This window comes from Ambystoma mexicanum, chromosome 4p (genome assembly GCF_040938575.1).
Source record: "Ambystoma mexicanum isolate Mex_15411 chromosome 4p, UKY_AmexF1_1, whole genome shotgun sequence".
Classification (NCBI taxonomy): Eukaryota; Metazoa; Chordata; class Amphibia; order Caudata; family Ambystomatidae; genus Ambystoma; species Ambystoma mexicanum.
This window is the reverse complement of record NC_090927.1, coordinates 1,098,367,219-1,098,382,937: the sequence shown is the minus strand read 5'-3', so window position 1 is coordinate 1,098,382,937 and position 15,719 is coordinate 1,098,367,219. Positions and strand designations below refer to the sequence as shown.

At 44.3% G+C, this 15,719-nt stretch overlaps 1 protein-coding gene across 1 annotated transcript in view; it reads left to right on the top strand.

The window, feature by feature from the left end:
• The window catches only part of ENPP1 (ectonucleotide pyrophosphatase/phosphodiesterase 1), a 594,855-nt gene that overhangs the window by 337,883 nt on the left and 241,253 nt on the right, over positions 1-15,719 (top strand). The window contains exon 11 of the mRNA XM_069606684.1: positions 1,210-1,282. Within this exon, the coding sequence (XP_069462785.1) occupies positions 1,210-1,282 (73 nt within the window). The remainder of the gene's footprint in view (positions 1-1,209; positions 1,283-15,719) is intronic.

The following is a 15,719-nucleotide window of genomic DNA, read 5'->3' as shown; positions in this document are numbered from 1 at the left end:
ATTAATATGTTATTGCGAGCTACCATTATGCCCAGTTAGCATAGTATTGCCACTATGCTCAGTTTTCATAGCAGTGCCAGACTCTGTTATAACCAGTTTGGATAGCCATGTCAGATTCCATCATGCCCAGTTAAATAAGGAGGGCCATTTGAGATTATGCTCAAACAAAGAAGTGTCTGGTTCTATTATGCCCAATCAGCACAGGAAGGCCATATAACCTAATGCCAAGTTAGCAATCATCAATTATCATTAAAGCCCAGTTTCTTTGTGCTCAATTAGATTAGTAGTTGGTGATTCCTTTCTGTCCAGAACGCGCTACATCTCTTGATGCAATTGTGAAAAACTAGCCTAGAAGTACCAGTTTTAGTATATCCAACTATCACACTATGGCTAGATACCATTGTGCACAGTTACCAGCATATATCAATGACTAACACAACCATCGAGCCTTCAGAAAGACTCCAACCTTGCTGTTCCCATTCATTGATGAACTTTTTGGCTCCGTTTCTTTGGTCTCCTTTCAGCGCAAAGATACCTTAAGTGAAACAATGCACTTTGCAGGTAGTAAACACACAAATAAATTATCACACCAGTGCCATATTTAATTGGCTGTAGAGCACAGCAATGCCAGATTCCATTATGCCGAGCTAGTAGAATAAGGCCAGAGGGAACCTTCTTCTGTTGGGCAAGCAGTCCTTTGCTGTGTAGGTACCTGCCAGGGCCGAATATCTGCGGAGGACTGTTCAATTTTAAATTCAGATTCAGAATGCTACTAACAGCAGAGCTGCCTGCAGCCTGACTGCTCACACGCCTCTGTTGTTTCTGTTAGCAGCGTGGCCACAGTGCACACACTTCAGTATGTTTATCTATGTGTACTCATTAACCGCTTTCGTGACACGCTGAGTAAGCATTAACAATACCTCCCTCGAGAGAGAACGGTTGGCATGTGACCTGCGCGTGACGCACGGAGCGTGCGCACTTTCGCTAAGTTATCCCTGGATCTGTGCCAGAAAATCATCGGAGAGTAAAGAGACCTGAAGTGCGACAGCTATGCGTTATTCACTCATTGTGCAGCAGAGCATGAAGCAAGTTAAAATAATGTTATTGGTTTGGGATGAGGGGTTGCAAATTGGATGTTAATGTTTTGGTCAATTCAGCATACTTTTGTATGTCTATAATGTTCATTATTTTTGGTACTGTTTGATTTAGACCAGACTTTTACACTCTGTATTTAGAAGAGCCAGACTCCTCGGGACACTCGTTTGGACCAGTCAGCAGCGAAGTAAGTGACCTTGTTATTGACAGTCATAAACTCTGTGACCTCGTGCTTCTGATGCATTGTTGCTGCTTGTATCCACCTTGCATTTGTTCACTGGCGTGTAATCAGAATTTAAAAAATGAAGGCCTGTCAAAAAAGACTGCACCCACAACCGTGCTGTATTTGTTGTGCTTATTTGTGAAAGAACATAGTGCTGTGAACATTAGCACTGTACATACGGTCTTGAAATGGACACAGCAGTCCCACTGCAGGGTGCCTTACAAAAGTTCAGCATTGAACATAATTAGGCAATCAGGACCTAGGGGGCCGTTGCAACTGATAGTGGCCCGAGTTAAGAGCCAGAGAGAAGTGGGTGACCGGCCCACCAGGTTATCCTTGCCTAATTGTGCTCAATGCTAAAATAAAAAAGTGACTGCTATTGTAGATTTTCCCACAAACATATGAAAATAATTGTACCTGGTCTTGCTTCTCCTTTGCCTCATCGGGATACCGGTAGTCCATTTTCAGTGTTCATTATGATGCCATAAGAAGCACTGATAAATATTGCAATTCTCCGGTGCAGCAAGGGAGAAGCAAACATGGCATCAGGCAAGATTTCCTTTTTTAACTTGCAACACATATATTTGCATATGCAGGTGCTAATCTAATTTTTAGTTTCGACTATACAGTGGTGCTTCAGTGCGACCTAGAAAGACAATGCTATTGGCATGTGAGTACCGTGCGAGAGGGTGACATGGGAATATTAGTAGTAGTAGTAGTAGTAGTAGTAGTAGAAGTGTTATAATAATAACAATGATAATTATTATATTTAATGAGCCTGGATCTAGCTCCAAGAAGCTATTAAGCGCTTTACAAATCATGGGGATAGAACGTGGTGAGAGATGCGGATCACAAGGGATCAGTAGAAGGGAGCAGGGTGCTAACAATGGTGGAGGGCAGGCAATTTGGCATCAAGGGATCTACAAGCGGCTACGGGTGGAAATAGGAGACACTAAATCACCCAGTCTCAGGTTAGGGGAGCGGGGGTGGTGGGTGTGTGGACCTAGGTGTTAGGGAGGAGCCATTCATAGAAGACGGAAGTGTTGACCTCCTTCCTGAAAGGTAGAAGTAAGGGGGAGAGTCTGCTGTTGGCGGGGAGGAAGTTCCAGAGTCTGGCGGCGTAGACAGCAAAGGGCTGTCTTTCTGGCTTGTTCCTTCCTGCACCCAGGGAGTTGAAGTCTGCATATCTTCTTGCTTCTGGTGGCTCCAAAAGCCTCCAGAGATGCTTAGCTTCTCATTGAGGTATCTTGGGAAATTGAGGGCGATGCTTTGTAGATGATGCATGATGTGAGGAGGGACAGGGCCGGTGGGTTGTTTTTGTCTGTTACCCACCCAGTGACTGCCCATGGGCATACTGATCCCTATGGACATTACCACTCATTATAGGCCCCTCCAACTCAAAACATACCCTGCTGGGCCCTCTGCGTATTAGCTCTATCATGCAGTAACATCAAATTATATATTTAATGGGGCTTGTCCTTGCATTGATTTCCGATTAAAGACAAGCTGTTTCAAAGCCAACAGTTTTTGATTTTTATTGGCATTAGGAAGTCATTTGCCATGCACTGCCATCCTGTGCCCAGGTGGTCGTTCCATTTCCTGCTGTTGGCATCTCATGGCCAGGTAGTACCATTATGGCAGTGCTTAGCAAATGCCAATCCCATGCAAACACAAAAGCCAAAACTGTTGGCTTTCCCAGGGCTTGTTTCTTGTTGGGTGGGAGCGGAGGCAAGGTTGAGGGAGGATAAGAATATGCCTGTCCATAATGCCTGCTTTACGACCAGACTGATTGTATGCCATCCCCAGAGTGTGTGAAGGTTGATGGGCACAGTGGTGAAAGGGTTCACGTGTGGATGCTTTTCAGATCGGGGGATAGGGAGATACAGCGGTAGGGAGCCAGGAGGGCTTATGAGCGATTGTGGGTGGCAGTACAGGGTGGACAAGGGGTAATAAGGTTGGGCAGGCCTTGGGAACAAAAAGCGAGGGTTAAAGTAGCTAGAAATAGTTATATGAGGGAAGTGGGTCTAGTCCATGATGGAGTTGAAAACCAGAAGAAGGAAATTAAAGAGCGAGCAAATGCACATCAAGTTATCTTTGTGGAATGAAAAGATGGTACAATAAGTATTACAATATGAGAAGTCACACCATGTACTATGGTCCTTTGTATAGTCACACATGTTAACAAGTGCTTCTGGGTTATGTCAGCCCAGATCTGATGATCTACACAGACTTTGGGTGGAAGCACCCCATCGTGATGTGCCGTGCAGCCCCTCCTGTAATATATCAAGCGGCTATTCAACTTTTGGTGGGTTCTCTGGGGTCCCAGAGAAGACTGAGCAAGCCAGATTCAAGCCAAGCCCAGCTTTTTATGTTCTGGGTAAGGAAGTTACAACAGGAAGCAAGCACTTGGCCATTCTCATCATTCTGATCAAAATGTCTCAAAGCTTAAGTACTTTGGCATTTTATATAATGCGTTCCTCAAAACGGAGCAGCCTTTAGGTATGAAGAGTGAATTATGACGTATCAAGCCATATCACATCGGCCGCAAACTGTATGATGCAGTGAAGCAACACACTGCATTCCTAATAACTAATATTTTAGAAAATAGCATCTCCAAAGAATTTGTGTGTTCCACTTTCCAGTTGTTATTACTCTACTGCGGGCTATATTCGCGTATGGGATTAGGTAGAGCTGGGTTATCAGTTTTGGTAATGGACACCGTTCAGAGGAGGGTCTTCATTCCAATCAAGAAATAGAAAGTGACGGCACATGGAAAGATCAGAACAAGAGAACAACCAGGTTTAGAGATCATCTCTAACCTCAAAACCTGAATTTCAGATTCTTTTTAATGAATTTGTGATGCATATTTATTTGGGCATTTGTATATTACTTAGAGTGCTTTGAAGCTGCATCAGAGCACTTGCAAATAATCAGTGTGAGGGGATGGGTAGGTCTGCAGTACATTTCCAATCTTTTTGTCTTAATTATGTTATTGTTTTTTTTCATTTTTCCAAGAGAAAGCCAGGTAAGGTGTTGTGTATATCCATCAAGGAAACAGCGTTAACACAACCATTAAACTTTACTTTAAGTATTTGTATTGCGCAGGCCATGGACCCGCAGGCTTAAGGGAGCAACAAGCATAAAAACAAACAGGAAACATAGGGCAAGGGGTAATAACCAGATTCTTAGCTATTACAGAGAGCTTCAGGTCAATAGAAAAGTTTTCAATTTCCTCTTCAAAAAATCTGTCGACTTTAGACACCTTAGTTCCAAAGGTAGGGCGTTCCAAGCCTTAGGGGCTGCATAGTGAAAGGCTCCCTGTGAGGCCTTTGCAGTCCTGCATCTAGGGATAATCAGTTGCTCCTGAGTATTAGATCTCAGTGCTCCCCTATGAATTTTTTCAGTTAAGAGATCCTGGAGGTAGGCCGACATGACCCCTTGTCTACATTTGTGTGTGATACTTTGCAGACAAAATTGAATCCTTTAAGTTTTTCGCTGGGATTGGAACTCTTCTATACGTTGGCGCTGGATCGGCTGATAGCCCGTTGTCAATGACAGTACATTGGTTTCTTCTTCAATGAATATCCAACACTTTTTAGATTTGAGAAGATTTGTTTTATTTATAATTGTGTCAAATGGTCACGCATGTTCCTTGGTTAGCATTGGTTGTCACTTGTGTGACCTACATTCTAATGTGTACGTTGTTCACAATGCAAGTCATCAAGCTACATGCTTATGATTTAGGAGTGCCGGCACGTGTTTCAACCAATGGTTTTTCTCAAGGCTGTGCATTTTAGGTGAAGTGGTTTGTTATGGTGCAAGGTGAAAGTGACATGTGGTGACATCGGTATTAATTTTATAATACAGGTGGCGAGACCCGAAACAATATGATTTACATGGGTACGTGACAGTTGCACATAAGTGGAGATCACATTTTAGTAAGGTTTAATTAATTATTTGACATTTTCATGATTTATGCATGTGAATGGCATATATTTTGCATGGATCAGGTGCGTTAAGAAGGTTCATCATTTTCATGTATAGTATAGCAATGGTTTATTCAGTCACATAGATGGTTACGTCCATCGAAATATATATTAAAATACATTGAAAACATAAGTCAGGCCAGTGTATCTGGTAGTTGATTACAATTGGTAGCACATTTCTCAGTTTGTGTAGTAAGTATGAGAAGGCTTACCAGTTGAATATTTGGGGAAATCCCATGCAGGTCACAATGATGATGTTTGGGAGTGGACTGCTAATTAGCATCTGGGGATACAAGAGATAGTGGCATTGAAAAGGCTGTACCAATGGTTGCTCATTAGTGCATGCAATGCTGCATCATTTAGGCTGTTTCAGGATGTGCATTGGTGCCCATGAGAACCTGGGACGCAATGCTTGTGGTTGCAAAGTCCGGGCGGCTGTAGCTAACTGTAGTTAACTTGTGTGGGGTTCCACCGGGAGTTAGATAGGGACGGTTCCTTTTCGTGGGCGGCCCTGGGCAAATGCCCAGTGTTGCGCGGCTGGCTGGGTGTGCTTAGGGGGAAAGCAGAAGCCTCATAGTATCCCGACAGGTTCAGGTCAGATTGTGAGTCATTTTAGCTGGCAAATGGGTCCAGGGCCTGTGGTGAGGAGCCCAAGACGGAGTGGTCGGCTCGTAGGACAGGAGTTGTGTCTGCCCCTATGGGCTGGGTTGCCCAGGAGCATGGGAATGGGGTCTGTGCCCTTCTCTGTTGTTAATTGGGGTGTATGTCTCTGCAGTGGGCTGGTTTGGCAACCTAGTTGGAGAACCTTATTGGCCTGTGATGTGGTATCTGTCGTTGCGATATAGTGCCGGTGTGATGGAGGGGAAGTGTTGGATCGTACTACTAGTCACCCATACGTGGCCGTTCATGTGATATGTGGTTGAGGCTAATGGTGAGAGTCAGTATCCGTTTCATGAGGTGTGCGGTAGCACTTTGTGTCCCGCGTTCGGGGGCAGGTAGGCCCGTGCAGCTGGGGGAGGGCAAGTGCATGCAGGGTGGCGGTAAGTAGGTCCGTGCTTACAGTGTGCCAACTGAGTGGTCAGGTACATGTGCTTGTTAAAGCATGTACTCTTGTGTGGTCACGTCTGTGTGCAGCAGTGGGAGCCGTGGGGGTTGTGAAGGGGCGTGCGTGAAGGTGGCTTACCTGGTCCCGGTTGGGTTCGGGGAGGTCTTGTGGTCTCGTGGTGATCTTCTAGTTTAGAGATCATGCGTATAACCAGCTTCCTGTTTTTAGTGTAATAGGAAGCTAGCGATTGGCTCATGGGTGATGTCCACCCATTGGTGGAGGGCAAAGTGGGCGGGTGACGCGTACCTCACCCGACTGTGAATTGTTTTTGCACATAGCGTGGCATGTCGGCCAAAACGTATTCAGGACAGGTGCTGTTTAGAGCTCTGGCCAAGAATGTCACTGAGCCATCATAACGATGGTGTAAACTAAGAGGTTGGTGAACGAGTGTCCATTCCAAGTGGAATGAGCAAGGTAGGGTGGTCGATGCTGCGGGTGGTCAAGCGAGTGACTGGTGGTGGCCCCAGTGGGGTGGGTGCCCGGTGGTCATTGCAGCATGAATTATTGTTGCCTGGGCCCTGGACGGGTTGGGGGCAAGTGGGCGTTGCAGCATAGATTGCAGCAATGGTCAGTGTGTGTGGACTGGGGTCTGGTGAGGAGAGGATGGGTTGATGTACCAAGATCATGGTAGGGGCCCAATGATTGTCGTTAGTTGTCGTGGGGCTATGAGGAACCCTGACTGGGGTCAGGGCTGGGCCCTGTTGAGATTTCTCCACAATAGTGCTGGGTAGAGTGCTGGTTAAGGTTTGGTGCCCCCTGTGGGTAGCCGGGGGTGGAGATCCAATGAGGTATGTTAGGAGTAGATACCAGTTGTGTCTACGAATTGAAATGGGGGCCCCAATCCTCGGGTGGGGTCCTCTTTGTATATGATGATACTGGGTTTGTGCCCCTGTCATGTGACTGCTGATGCAAGAGATTTCTATAGTGCACTGTTGCAGTGCTTGTAGGTGTGTGGAGGACTGTGCCATTCAGTGCCGGACTTGGACCAGGGCTGGGCCCTGTTTGGGATTGGTGTAGATGTAACCATGTGTAATGGTTGTTCCGTTGATAGAGACATTGGTTAGGTTGGATGCCCCCCGTGGATAGCCGGGCGTGGGGATCCCATGGGGTGTGCTTGGAGAATAGACCAGATGAAACTGGGATTGATCTTGGGGACCCCGATCCTGGGGGTTAGGGTCCAATTTTGTTGTGATGATACTGTGTTTACAGCACTGCCATGTGACTACTGAAGCTGGTGGTTCCTAGAGTGCACCAGTGCATTGCTTGGAGGCGTTAGGAGGACTGTCCCAGTCAGTGCTTAGATGTAGGGATACAAATTGCTAGGAATATGACAAGGGGCTGTTATGCCTCTTGTTGCATTGTTACAAGCATTTACAGAAATACATTAAGTTCATGGTCTGTGTTAAGGCCCAACAGTACAGTCCTGTATTTACAGACGAGCTTGGCCTCCCTCTGGCGTAGTCTTAGGTCTCTGTCTCCTCCCCTGGGTTCTGTTCCAATGACTTCAAGTCCCGCAAATCTGATGTCCTCTTTTCTTTCCCATTGGTGTTTCTCTTGCCAGTGTTGCGCAAGTGGGAATTTGGCATCCTGTGATTTAAGCGATCCGAGATGTTTGCGTATCCTGGTTCGTAGCTCCCTGATGGTGCTACCAATGTATAGTAGCTTGCATGTGCAAATAATAACATATATTATAGATTTTCAGATGATAGAATCTGTGATCTTGTGGTGATGGTTGTCTTTGAAAGTGATTGTCTTAGTGTCTTGGGCATGCTTGCACATGGTACAGTTCCCAGATTTGAAAAACTCTGTTGGTTTGGCCCCTGTCTTTCCTAGTTCCTTCTGTTTTCATGTATGAGGGACTAAGCACAGTCCTGAGGGTGGATGCCTTGCTGTAAGACCTAAGTGGTCTTTCCGCTATCCATGGTTTTATATCTTCATCGATCTTAAGGACGTGCTAATGTTTTCCTGGGATTTTATGTATTCTGTGGCTATCCTGTTGATATTCTGTCACATTTCTTATTTTGTTGTTGTCTGTGTCTATTCTTTGTCTCGGAGTTAGCAGCGTTTCCCTCAGTATATGTTTGGCTTTGCTGGCTGTCGTTTCAATTGCGGTCATACTGTATCCTCTTTGTGTTAATCGATTCTGAAGAAGATTGCATTCTGATGTAAAGGCTGCATTGCTGTTGCAGTTCCTGCGTGCTCTAATAAATTCACCCTTTGGTATGTTGTCAGTTACTGTTTTGCGATGGCAGCTTGATGCGTGGAGGACAGAGTTGGCCTCAGTTGGTTTCCTGTAGGTGCTAGTTTGGATTCTACCTTGGTTGATTGAGATGGTGATGTCCAGGAAGTCAATTCTCTTTGCATTGTGCATACCAGTGAACTCTATGCCAAAGTTGTTATTGTTCAGGTATTCTTTGAAATCAGAGAGTTGTTCTGTTCCTGACCAGATCATTAAGACGTTGTCTATGTATCTGTACCACTTGTGTATAGCTGTCTTAAAGTCTTCGTTGGCAAATGCATGAACCTGTTCAAACTGGTTCATAAAGATGTTGGCTAGCGAGGGTGCATAGGAGGCTCGCATCGCAATTCCTTTGGTTTCCTTTGGTTTGGCGGTAGAATGTCTCATCAAAAAGGAAGACTGTATTGTTCAATGAGAATTCCAAAAATTCCTTGGTTAGTTCCACATGCGAGTAATGAGAAGCCGATGTCTTGGAGAAGGTGAAGTCTGCTGCCTTGAGTGTTGGGGTATGCTCTATTGATGTGTAGAGAGCTTTCACATCTAGTGTCACCAGCAGGTATTCCTTTTACCATTCAACTTCCTGCAGAATCAGCAGATTGTGCATGCTGTCTCGAATATATGTAGGTATTTTTGATACTTCTGGTCCAAGGACGTTGTTGACATATTTAGCAAAGGTCTCTGTGACCCATCCTATTGCGCTAAGGATTGGTCTGCCTTCTGGTATTTTGTCATACTTTTGTGCAATTTTGGCAAGAAATAGATTGTTGGTAATCTGGGGTGTCTAGGTTTCAGATGTTCTTGCTCCTCATCTGTTATAAGGCCTCTTCTGTGCCATTTAGTAATTAGTTCCATTGCTTGGTTTACGATTGTCACAGTCGGGTTGCTGGGTATTGTCGTTTAGCAGCCCGGTGTCTTTAGGTGGATCGAGGCCATTTGTATGTAGTCTGCTCTATTTAGGATGACATTTGTTGCCCCCCATATCTGCTTCTTTGATGATTATAGTCCGGTTTTCTTTGAGTAACTTGATAGCTTTCTTTTCCTCAGGTTTGAGATTGTCTGTTGCATGGTATTTTGAGCCTTTGGTTCCATCTTCCAATGTGTGTTAGTCTCTGGTGACTGCAAGCTGGAAGATATCGATGGCATTATCCCCATAGAGATTTGGAGTAAATTCAAATTTCTTCCGTAATTCGGTTATATCCATGTTGGATTCTTGTATGTTAAGGTCCTTCAACAAGTTTTCCTAGATTCAACATGGAGCCAATGCAGAGCCCGTCTCGCAACCGAGACATGCTCTCTTTTTCCAAGTTCCATGACAACACGTACTGCCCCTTTTTGGATAACCTGTAGCCTGTTGCAGTCTGTTTTATTAATCCCCACAATCAGGCTTCTACAATAGTCCTATTTGGCCCCCACAATTGCTCTCACATTGGATTTAGTGATAAAGAGACGAAGATAAAAAAGGGGCTTAATGTAGTAGGCAGATGACGATACCAAGCTCCCAACATGCGCTTTCATACTGAGATGTTGGTCAGTTATGACACCTAGTGTCTTGACCTTCTTTTGCAGAACTATTTTAGAATCGCTGATATGAAAGCTTTCATAAGCGGGACCAAGTTTCTTAATCACATTAGGAGCTCTGACAATTAGCAGCTCAGTTTTATCTCTGTTCAAGGCCAGATTATTTAGTACCATTCAGTTCTCAATAATGGCATAGATCCTGTTAATTTGTGCTTCATCAGTATTATGAGTCCCGAAGATGGGGATGACACATTGCGTATCATCAGCATAGTTGGTAAACATCACCCCTTCTTGAACCAACAGGGCAAAAAATGTAGCTGTAAAGATATTATGCAAACATGGAGAGATGCACGCACCCTGCAGGAGTCCACATTTCAAGGTTAGAGGTGGCGCTACTGCCTCCTCAAAGACGACTCTGCTCTCACGGTTACTACGGTAGGATGAAGTCCACTGGGCAGATGCCGGCAAAAGTTAGCAACGCCCCTCAACCTGTTAACTAAGGCGGAATGGTCCACCAGGTCGAAGGGCGCCGACAAATCCAGCAGCATCAGCATAGAGACTCAATTCTTATCAATCCGGTCCAAGGGCCTGGCTTTGAGTTCAAGCGGCATAGTCTCTGCCATAAACCCTTGTCTAAAGCCAGATTGGTGTTTAGTGAGGATGGGAAATTTGTTAAGGTGCTCTGCAATTTGAGTGTACGCCACCCAGTCTAAAATGTTTAATACAAATGGTGTATTAGTGATAGGCCTATTGTTAAGTGGGGTTGAAAAAGATCACTGGATGCTCTGATGGCCAAAGTGAAAACCTTACTGTAGAGTTTTTGGGAAGAGAGAAGCATAAAGCATGAATAATAAATTGTAACATGGAAGCCAGATAGAGGAAATACTTGAGCATAATACAGGACATGTTCACGCCTCTACACTAGGCATCTACAAAAAGTAAACAGATAGACTCAACCCAAGCACACATCTATAGGAAGTCTTTCCAAATGCATTGGAATGTTTCTAGGTCCTCCTTTTGCAGGCTTGTTTCTTGGCCTACCAAAATAGGCTGATGATCCAATTGGCAGGTTAACGGAATATGTAAGAACCACAGGGTGCAACATGCCTTAAGTATCAAAGAACAGACTTTCAGTTCCTAATTTGCATGAAGTTATTTTTTAGTTTGAGTTGGAGGGGAAGGGAATTCCAGTTAGTGGAGTTTTATTGGGTGCAAAATTGTCTCTGTGAAACATGGGGGCATTGTAGCACACTCCATCCAGCTCTACCTCGCCCAAATTACTCCTCCAGCCTAAAAAAATGTTCAATCCGAATCCTCGCCTCCTACTATGAAGATAAACTAAATGGACTGTGGAAATTGAAATCAAATGACTAGATTTGCGTTGAATATTCAGTAGTTAGAAATCTAAGGGCACCATGGCACCTGGAGGTGGATCGTGGATTACGCATATGGACTTCTTAATCAAAAATTCCTCAAATATTCATGTAACAGCGCCTCGATGCCTTTGGGCTGTCAGTGCGTCATACAAATGCAAATAAATAAATAAATACAATATTCTTCTGTAACCCCGAAAGCATGAGGCCTGGAGGATAGAGCTTGGAGTCTTCTTCAATCACACCCAATAGTCTAGTCAGATGTACATGAAGGCATAGAGGTAGAGCAGTGGCTTCTCAACACAAAAGCTTTTACAAAGCTGCTCAGTTTCTGGTAGCAGGCTGCCCAAGACTTCTCTTTAGAAATTGATTGGGTGTGAGAAAAAGAGTAAGCCACAAAAACTGTACTATCTAATACAGTTTGGGAAATAGATATCAGACCAGGCTTCTATAAATTCAAAATGTTACACATACAAATGTGGCTTTCAAAAGACAGAGATGGGCTCCAGGGCAGAATCGGTGCAATAATATGACACCCCAGACAAATTGTCATTCGTCACCCACCCTTGCAATTATGCATGATGTGACATTATTAGGGCTACCTTGGCATTCATTTTGTGCATCTCGGCTGCCGGTGCCCCAGGCAGCCGCCTCTATTTGCCTTAGAGCAGTGATTACCCTGCAGGAGGGATGATCAATGGCAGCAGACAGAGCGAAAATAGTGCAACTTATGCTACTGAGTGTTTAGGTGCCTCGGTGGAAGACCTGCCAGCGATGTTGGCTTCCTCAGCTGTGGAAATCCACAGGTTTTCGTAAGTTGAGGCTCAAAGATGGACAACTCCTCATAACAGTGGTGGTGAGGAGCCTACAAAGTTGTCCTATAAAGTTTGTCAGTGTTGATTTTTATGAATTGTTGTAAGGGTCCTCATGAGCAATAGAGCACAGAGCAGCACATCTGAGTAAAACCCCCTTTACCAGTTAATCAGGGGACCACCTCTGGCCTCTGAAGGAAAGCACAGCCGTCCCATGTCCTACTCGTCCTCAGAAAGCCAGCTTCAATTTGCTAGGTGATGGCTTTGCTGTAGCTCTCATGGTTGGTCAAGTTTTGTAAACCTTGACCAACACAAGTCACTGCACCTCGGCAGGCTAACAAAAGATGAACATACCTAAAGGAGATGGCGTATTGTAGATATTGTAAAAATCTGATTGTATAGGAAAACCTGAGCATCCACTATTATGTTGTCCTGAATTGATATCACAATGAACATTAATAATTGATACATTTGTGAATTATTTGGCCTGGATTGATGCAGCGAATCTGTGGTTGAGAATGTTGGGGGCGGGGGGATGTATATTGTTGATTCTTCGATTGTCAGATGTTTACTTTTATGCTAGTTATGCTAATTAACGTTATGGTCCATTTGATTTTTAATATCTTTCTTATCTAAGGACTCCTTTTTAAAATAAATTGTAGCGGTATATAGGATAAGGTCTTTTTAGTATGCTATGAATTCATGTAATTGAACATGTTAATTATTATGATGTTTAATTTAGAGTTGTTTACATTTTTTAGATATATTGTAAAGTTTTTTTTAAACCGTATACAATAAAGAAAAAAAAGGAAAAGAAAATACGGGAATATTACATCTCTGGTCTAGATACTCAGTCTTCTACTAAGGTAATTGGGCATCATTATACGTGTGTTGGTCCAGAAAAAATGCCGGTAATTCTGGATCCAGCATTTTTTCCACACCGGCACACTTCAAGTGTGCCAGTGTGGCTCACGGATCTCCCAGCAGGACTGGCCTGTCGGGAGTAAAGGCCCCAAGTGGCAAGTAAATACCTGAATCACCGGCACCGTTACTAATGGTACCAGTGATTCAGCACATCTCCATGGGAATCGGAATTTACCGACACTCCTCCGTCCGTAATATCCGGGTAATACCGGATATCGGGTGGCAGAGACAGTAAGGCAGGTTTGCCGGTATCCTGCCGGCAGGATATTGGCAAATCTATAATGAAGGCCTTTGTCTCGGGCTGGCTCTGCTTCAAACATCTCTGTTATCAGCATGTCCATTAATATGGGATTACCTCCAGACTGTGTTTTTACTAATGCACCGCTGAAAAGGGCTATCAGTTTTGATGTCCTCTTGCTTCTAAGCAATTTAGTTATAGCTGTTCCCAATTAATAGCACTCAATATATTGGATGGGCCACAGTGCCAGGATTTGAACTTGCATAGTGCAAGCTTGACCCATGTCAAAGTTGAGCACTGAGCCCACCCTTGTGCTATGTGTAATAGCACAGGCAGATAGTTTGTGCTTCCACATTACAGACCCTGCTTTGAGTGAGACCCTGGTTTCAAGTTGAACATTCAATCTCCCTTTCATGTAATCTGACGAGTGCATGATGCAGGTGATCACTGTGCAAAACTCATAAATGCAATGCATGAAAGGGTTCCATGGTGGAAGAGGTTGCAGTGATTGTTCTCTATCCCCAAATAGTGCTCTCATACCAAGCGGGAACAAGAACATATGTCTGCACAGTAACCCTGTTCTATAAGTGAATGAATAGGATGGATCACTTTTCATGGGTAATTCCTGATCCTCCTGTCGATCGAAAAGGGATGGGGTCCATATGAGGCGAGACATGATTTACTGCAGAGTGGACAAGCAGCACGGAAACAAAATAGCTCCTTAAAGAACCCTTCAGCAAATATCTATGCAGCTTGAACAGCTCCAAAAGCCCCTTAATATGGACTCTGATGTAACAGTGCTTTTGGCAGGATGCCCTGGTCATGCCTGATGAAGCAGCTAACTGACAACAGGGGCCCCTCTTGTATGTATCTTCATTAGTCAACCTGAAAGTAAGCAAATCTCCTTCAGGCCACACCTAAAAAGAGTGTATAATAATAATAATAATAATAATAATAATAATAATAATAATAATAATAATGTATTTATTATACAGAGCTACACACCCATAGCTCTCATGGTACTACAAATAACATAAGGCATTATTATCCCACAGAGTGGTACTCAATTTCTCGACCTCAGAAGGATGAAAGGCTGAGTTGACCCTGCCTGGATTAAAACCAGCCACAGCAGGCTGCATACATATATCTGGGGCAAGAGCGTAGCTTGCTGTGCTATCTGACCAGTATCCAACTTTAAATCCCCCCTCCAACCCTGGGTTTAATTTTTTTTATAGGAAAAGACGTGGGCTCGGGGTCCAGAAAATATTCTTACAATTTAAAAATGATCCTCAATTCTCTGATTTATTCATAATGTTGGCTGCTGATAAATTGGCCTGTTCAAGCAAAGAGTGGGGGTAGATCTCTCTCCTCCACAGGTGCCTCCCTCTGGAATGGCCTCCCTGCCCCTCTTAGACTTGAGCCGGATCTCCTTAAATTCTGGAAGCTTGAGCTTACTATTCTTTTCTTCCTTCGCCCCTTCCCCTTCCTGCCTTTGAGTGTCGGCCTAGTTCACTCAGAGTCACATAGGGCACCAGACCCGCCCCTGTGCCCCGTCTACCTCTGCACATGTCCTCCTCCCTCACCTAACCTGCACTTGCCCTCACAGGCTCCCCCTCCTTCACTCGTCTAGCTGACTTGCACGCCTTGGATCTATTCCAGCCTTTTTAAAACATGCACTTTGTTGTGGACCCCCTTCACTTCTGCTTACTCCTGATCCTGACCACCTGGCCTCCCCTGGCACTCTCCTTCTCATGGGCCCTTCCGCCCAGTTCCTGCACTTCCCCACCTCCCCATGCACTTCCCGTTACAGCACTTGCACGATCTGAATGTCGCATGGCCTATTAGGATCGTTACTATCCTCCCTCCTGCCCCCCCCCCCGCCTTGCTGCACCTCGAAACACTTGTGTATAGTCACATTACAAATGACCAATAAATAAATAAAAAGGAACTTGTAATGAAGTTCAGCTAGCTTAGGAAATTCCAATTCAAATTAAACGATTTATTTATATATTCTTCATTGCCATCTGACTCACTTTTTAAATTGCATGGCCAATGCTCTCATGAAGCCACGACCATATGATGGCGGCTATTGCGTCTAGGGAGAAAATATTGAGAAAAAAACACACATAATACATGTCTAGTTGATTTTTCATATGCACCAGGCTTAAGCATAGAACAAGAACATGCTATTTGACCAGCTTCCTAC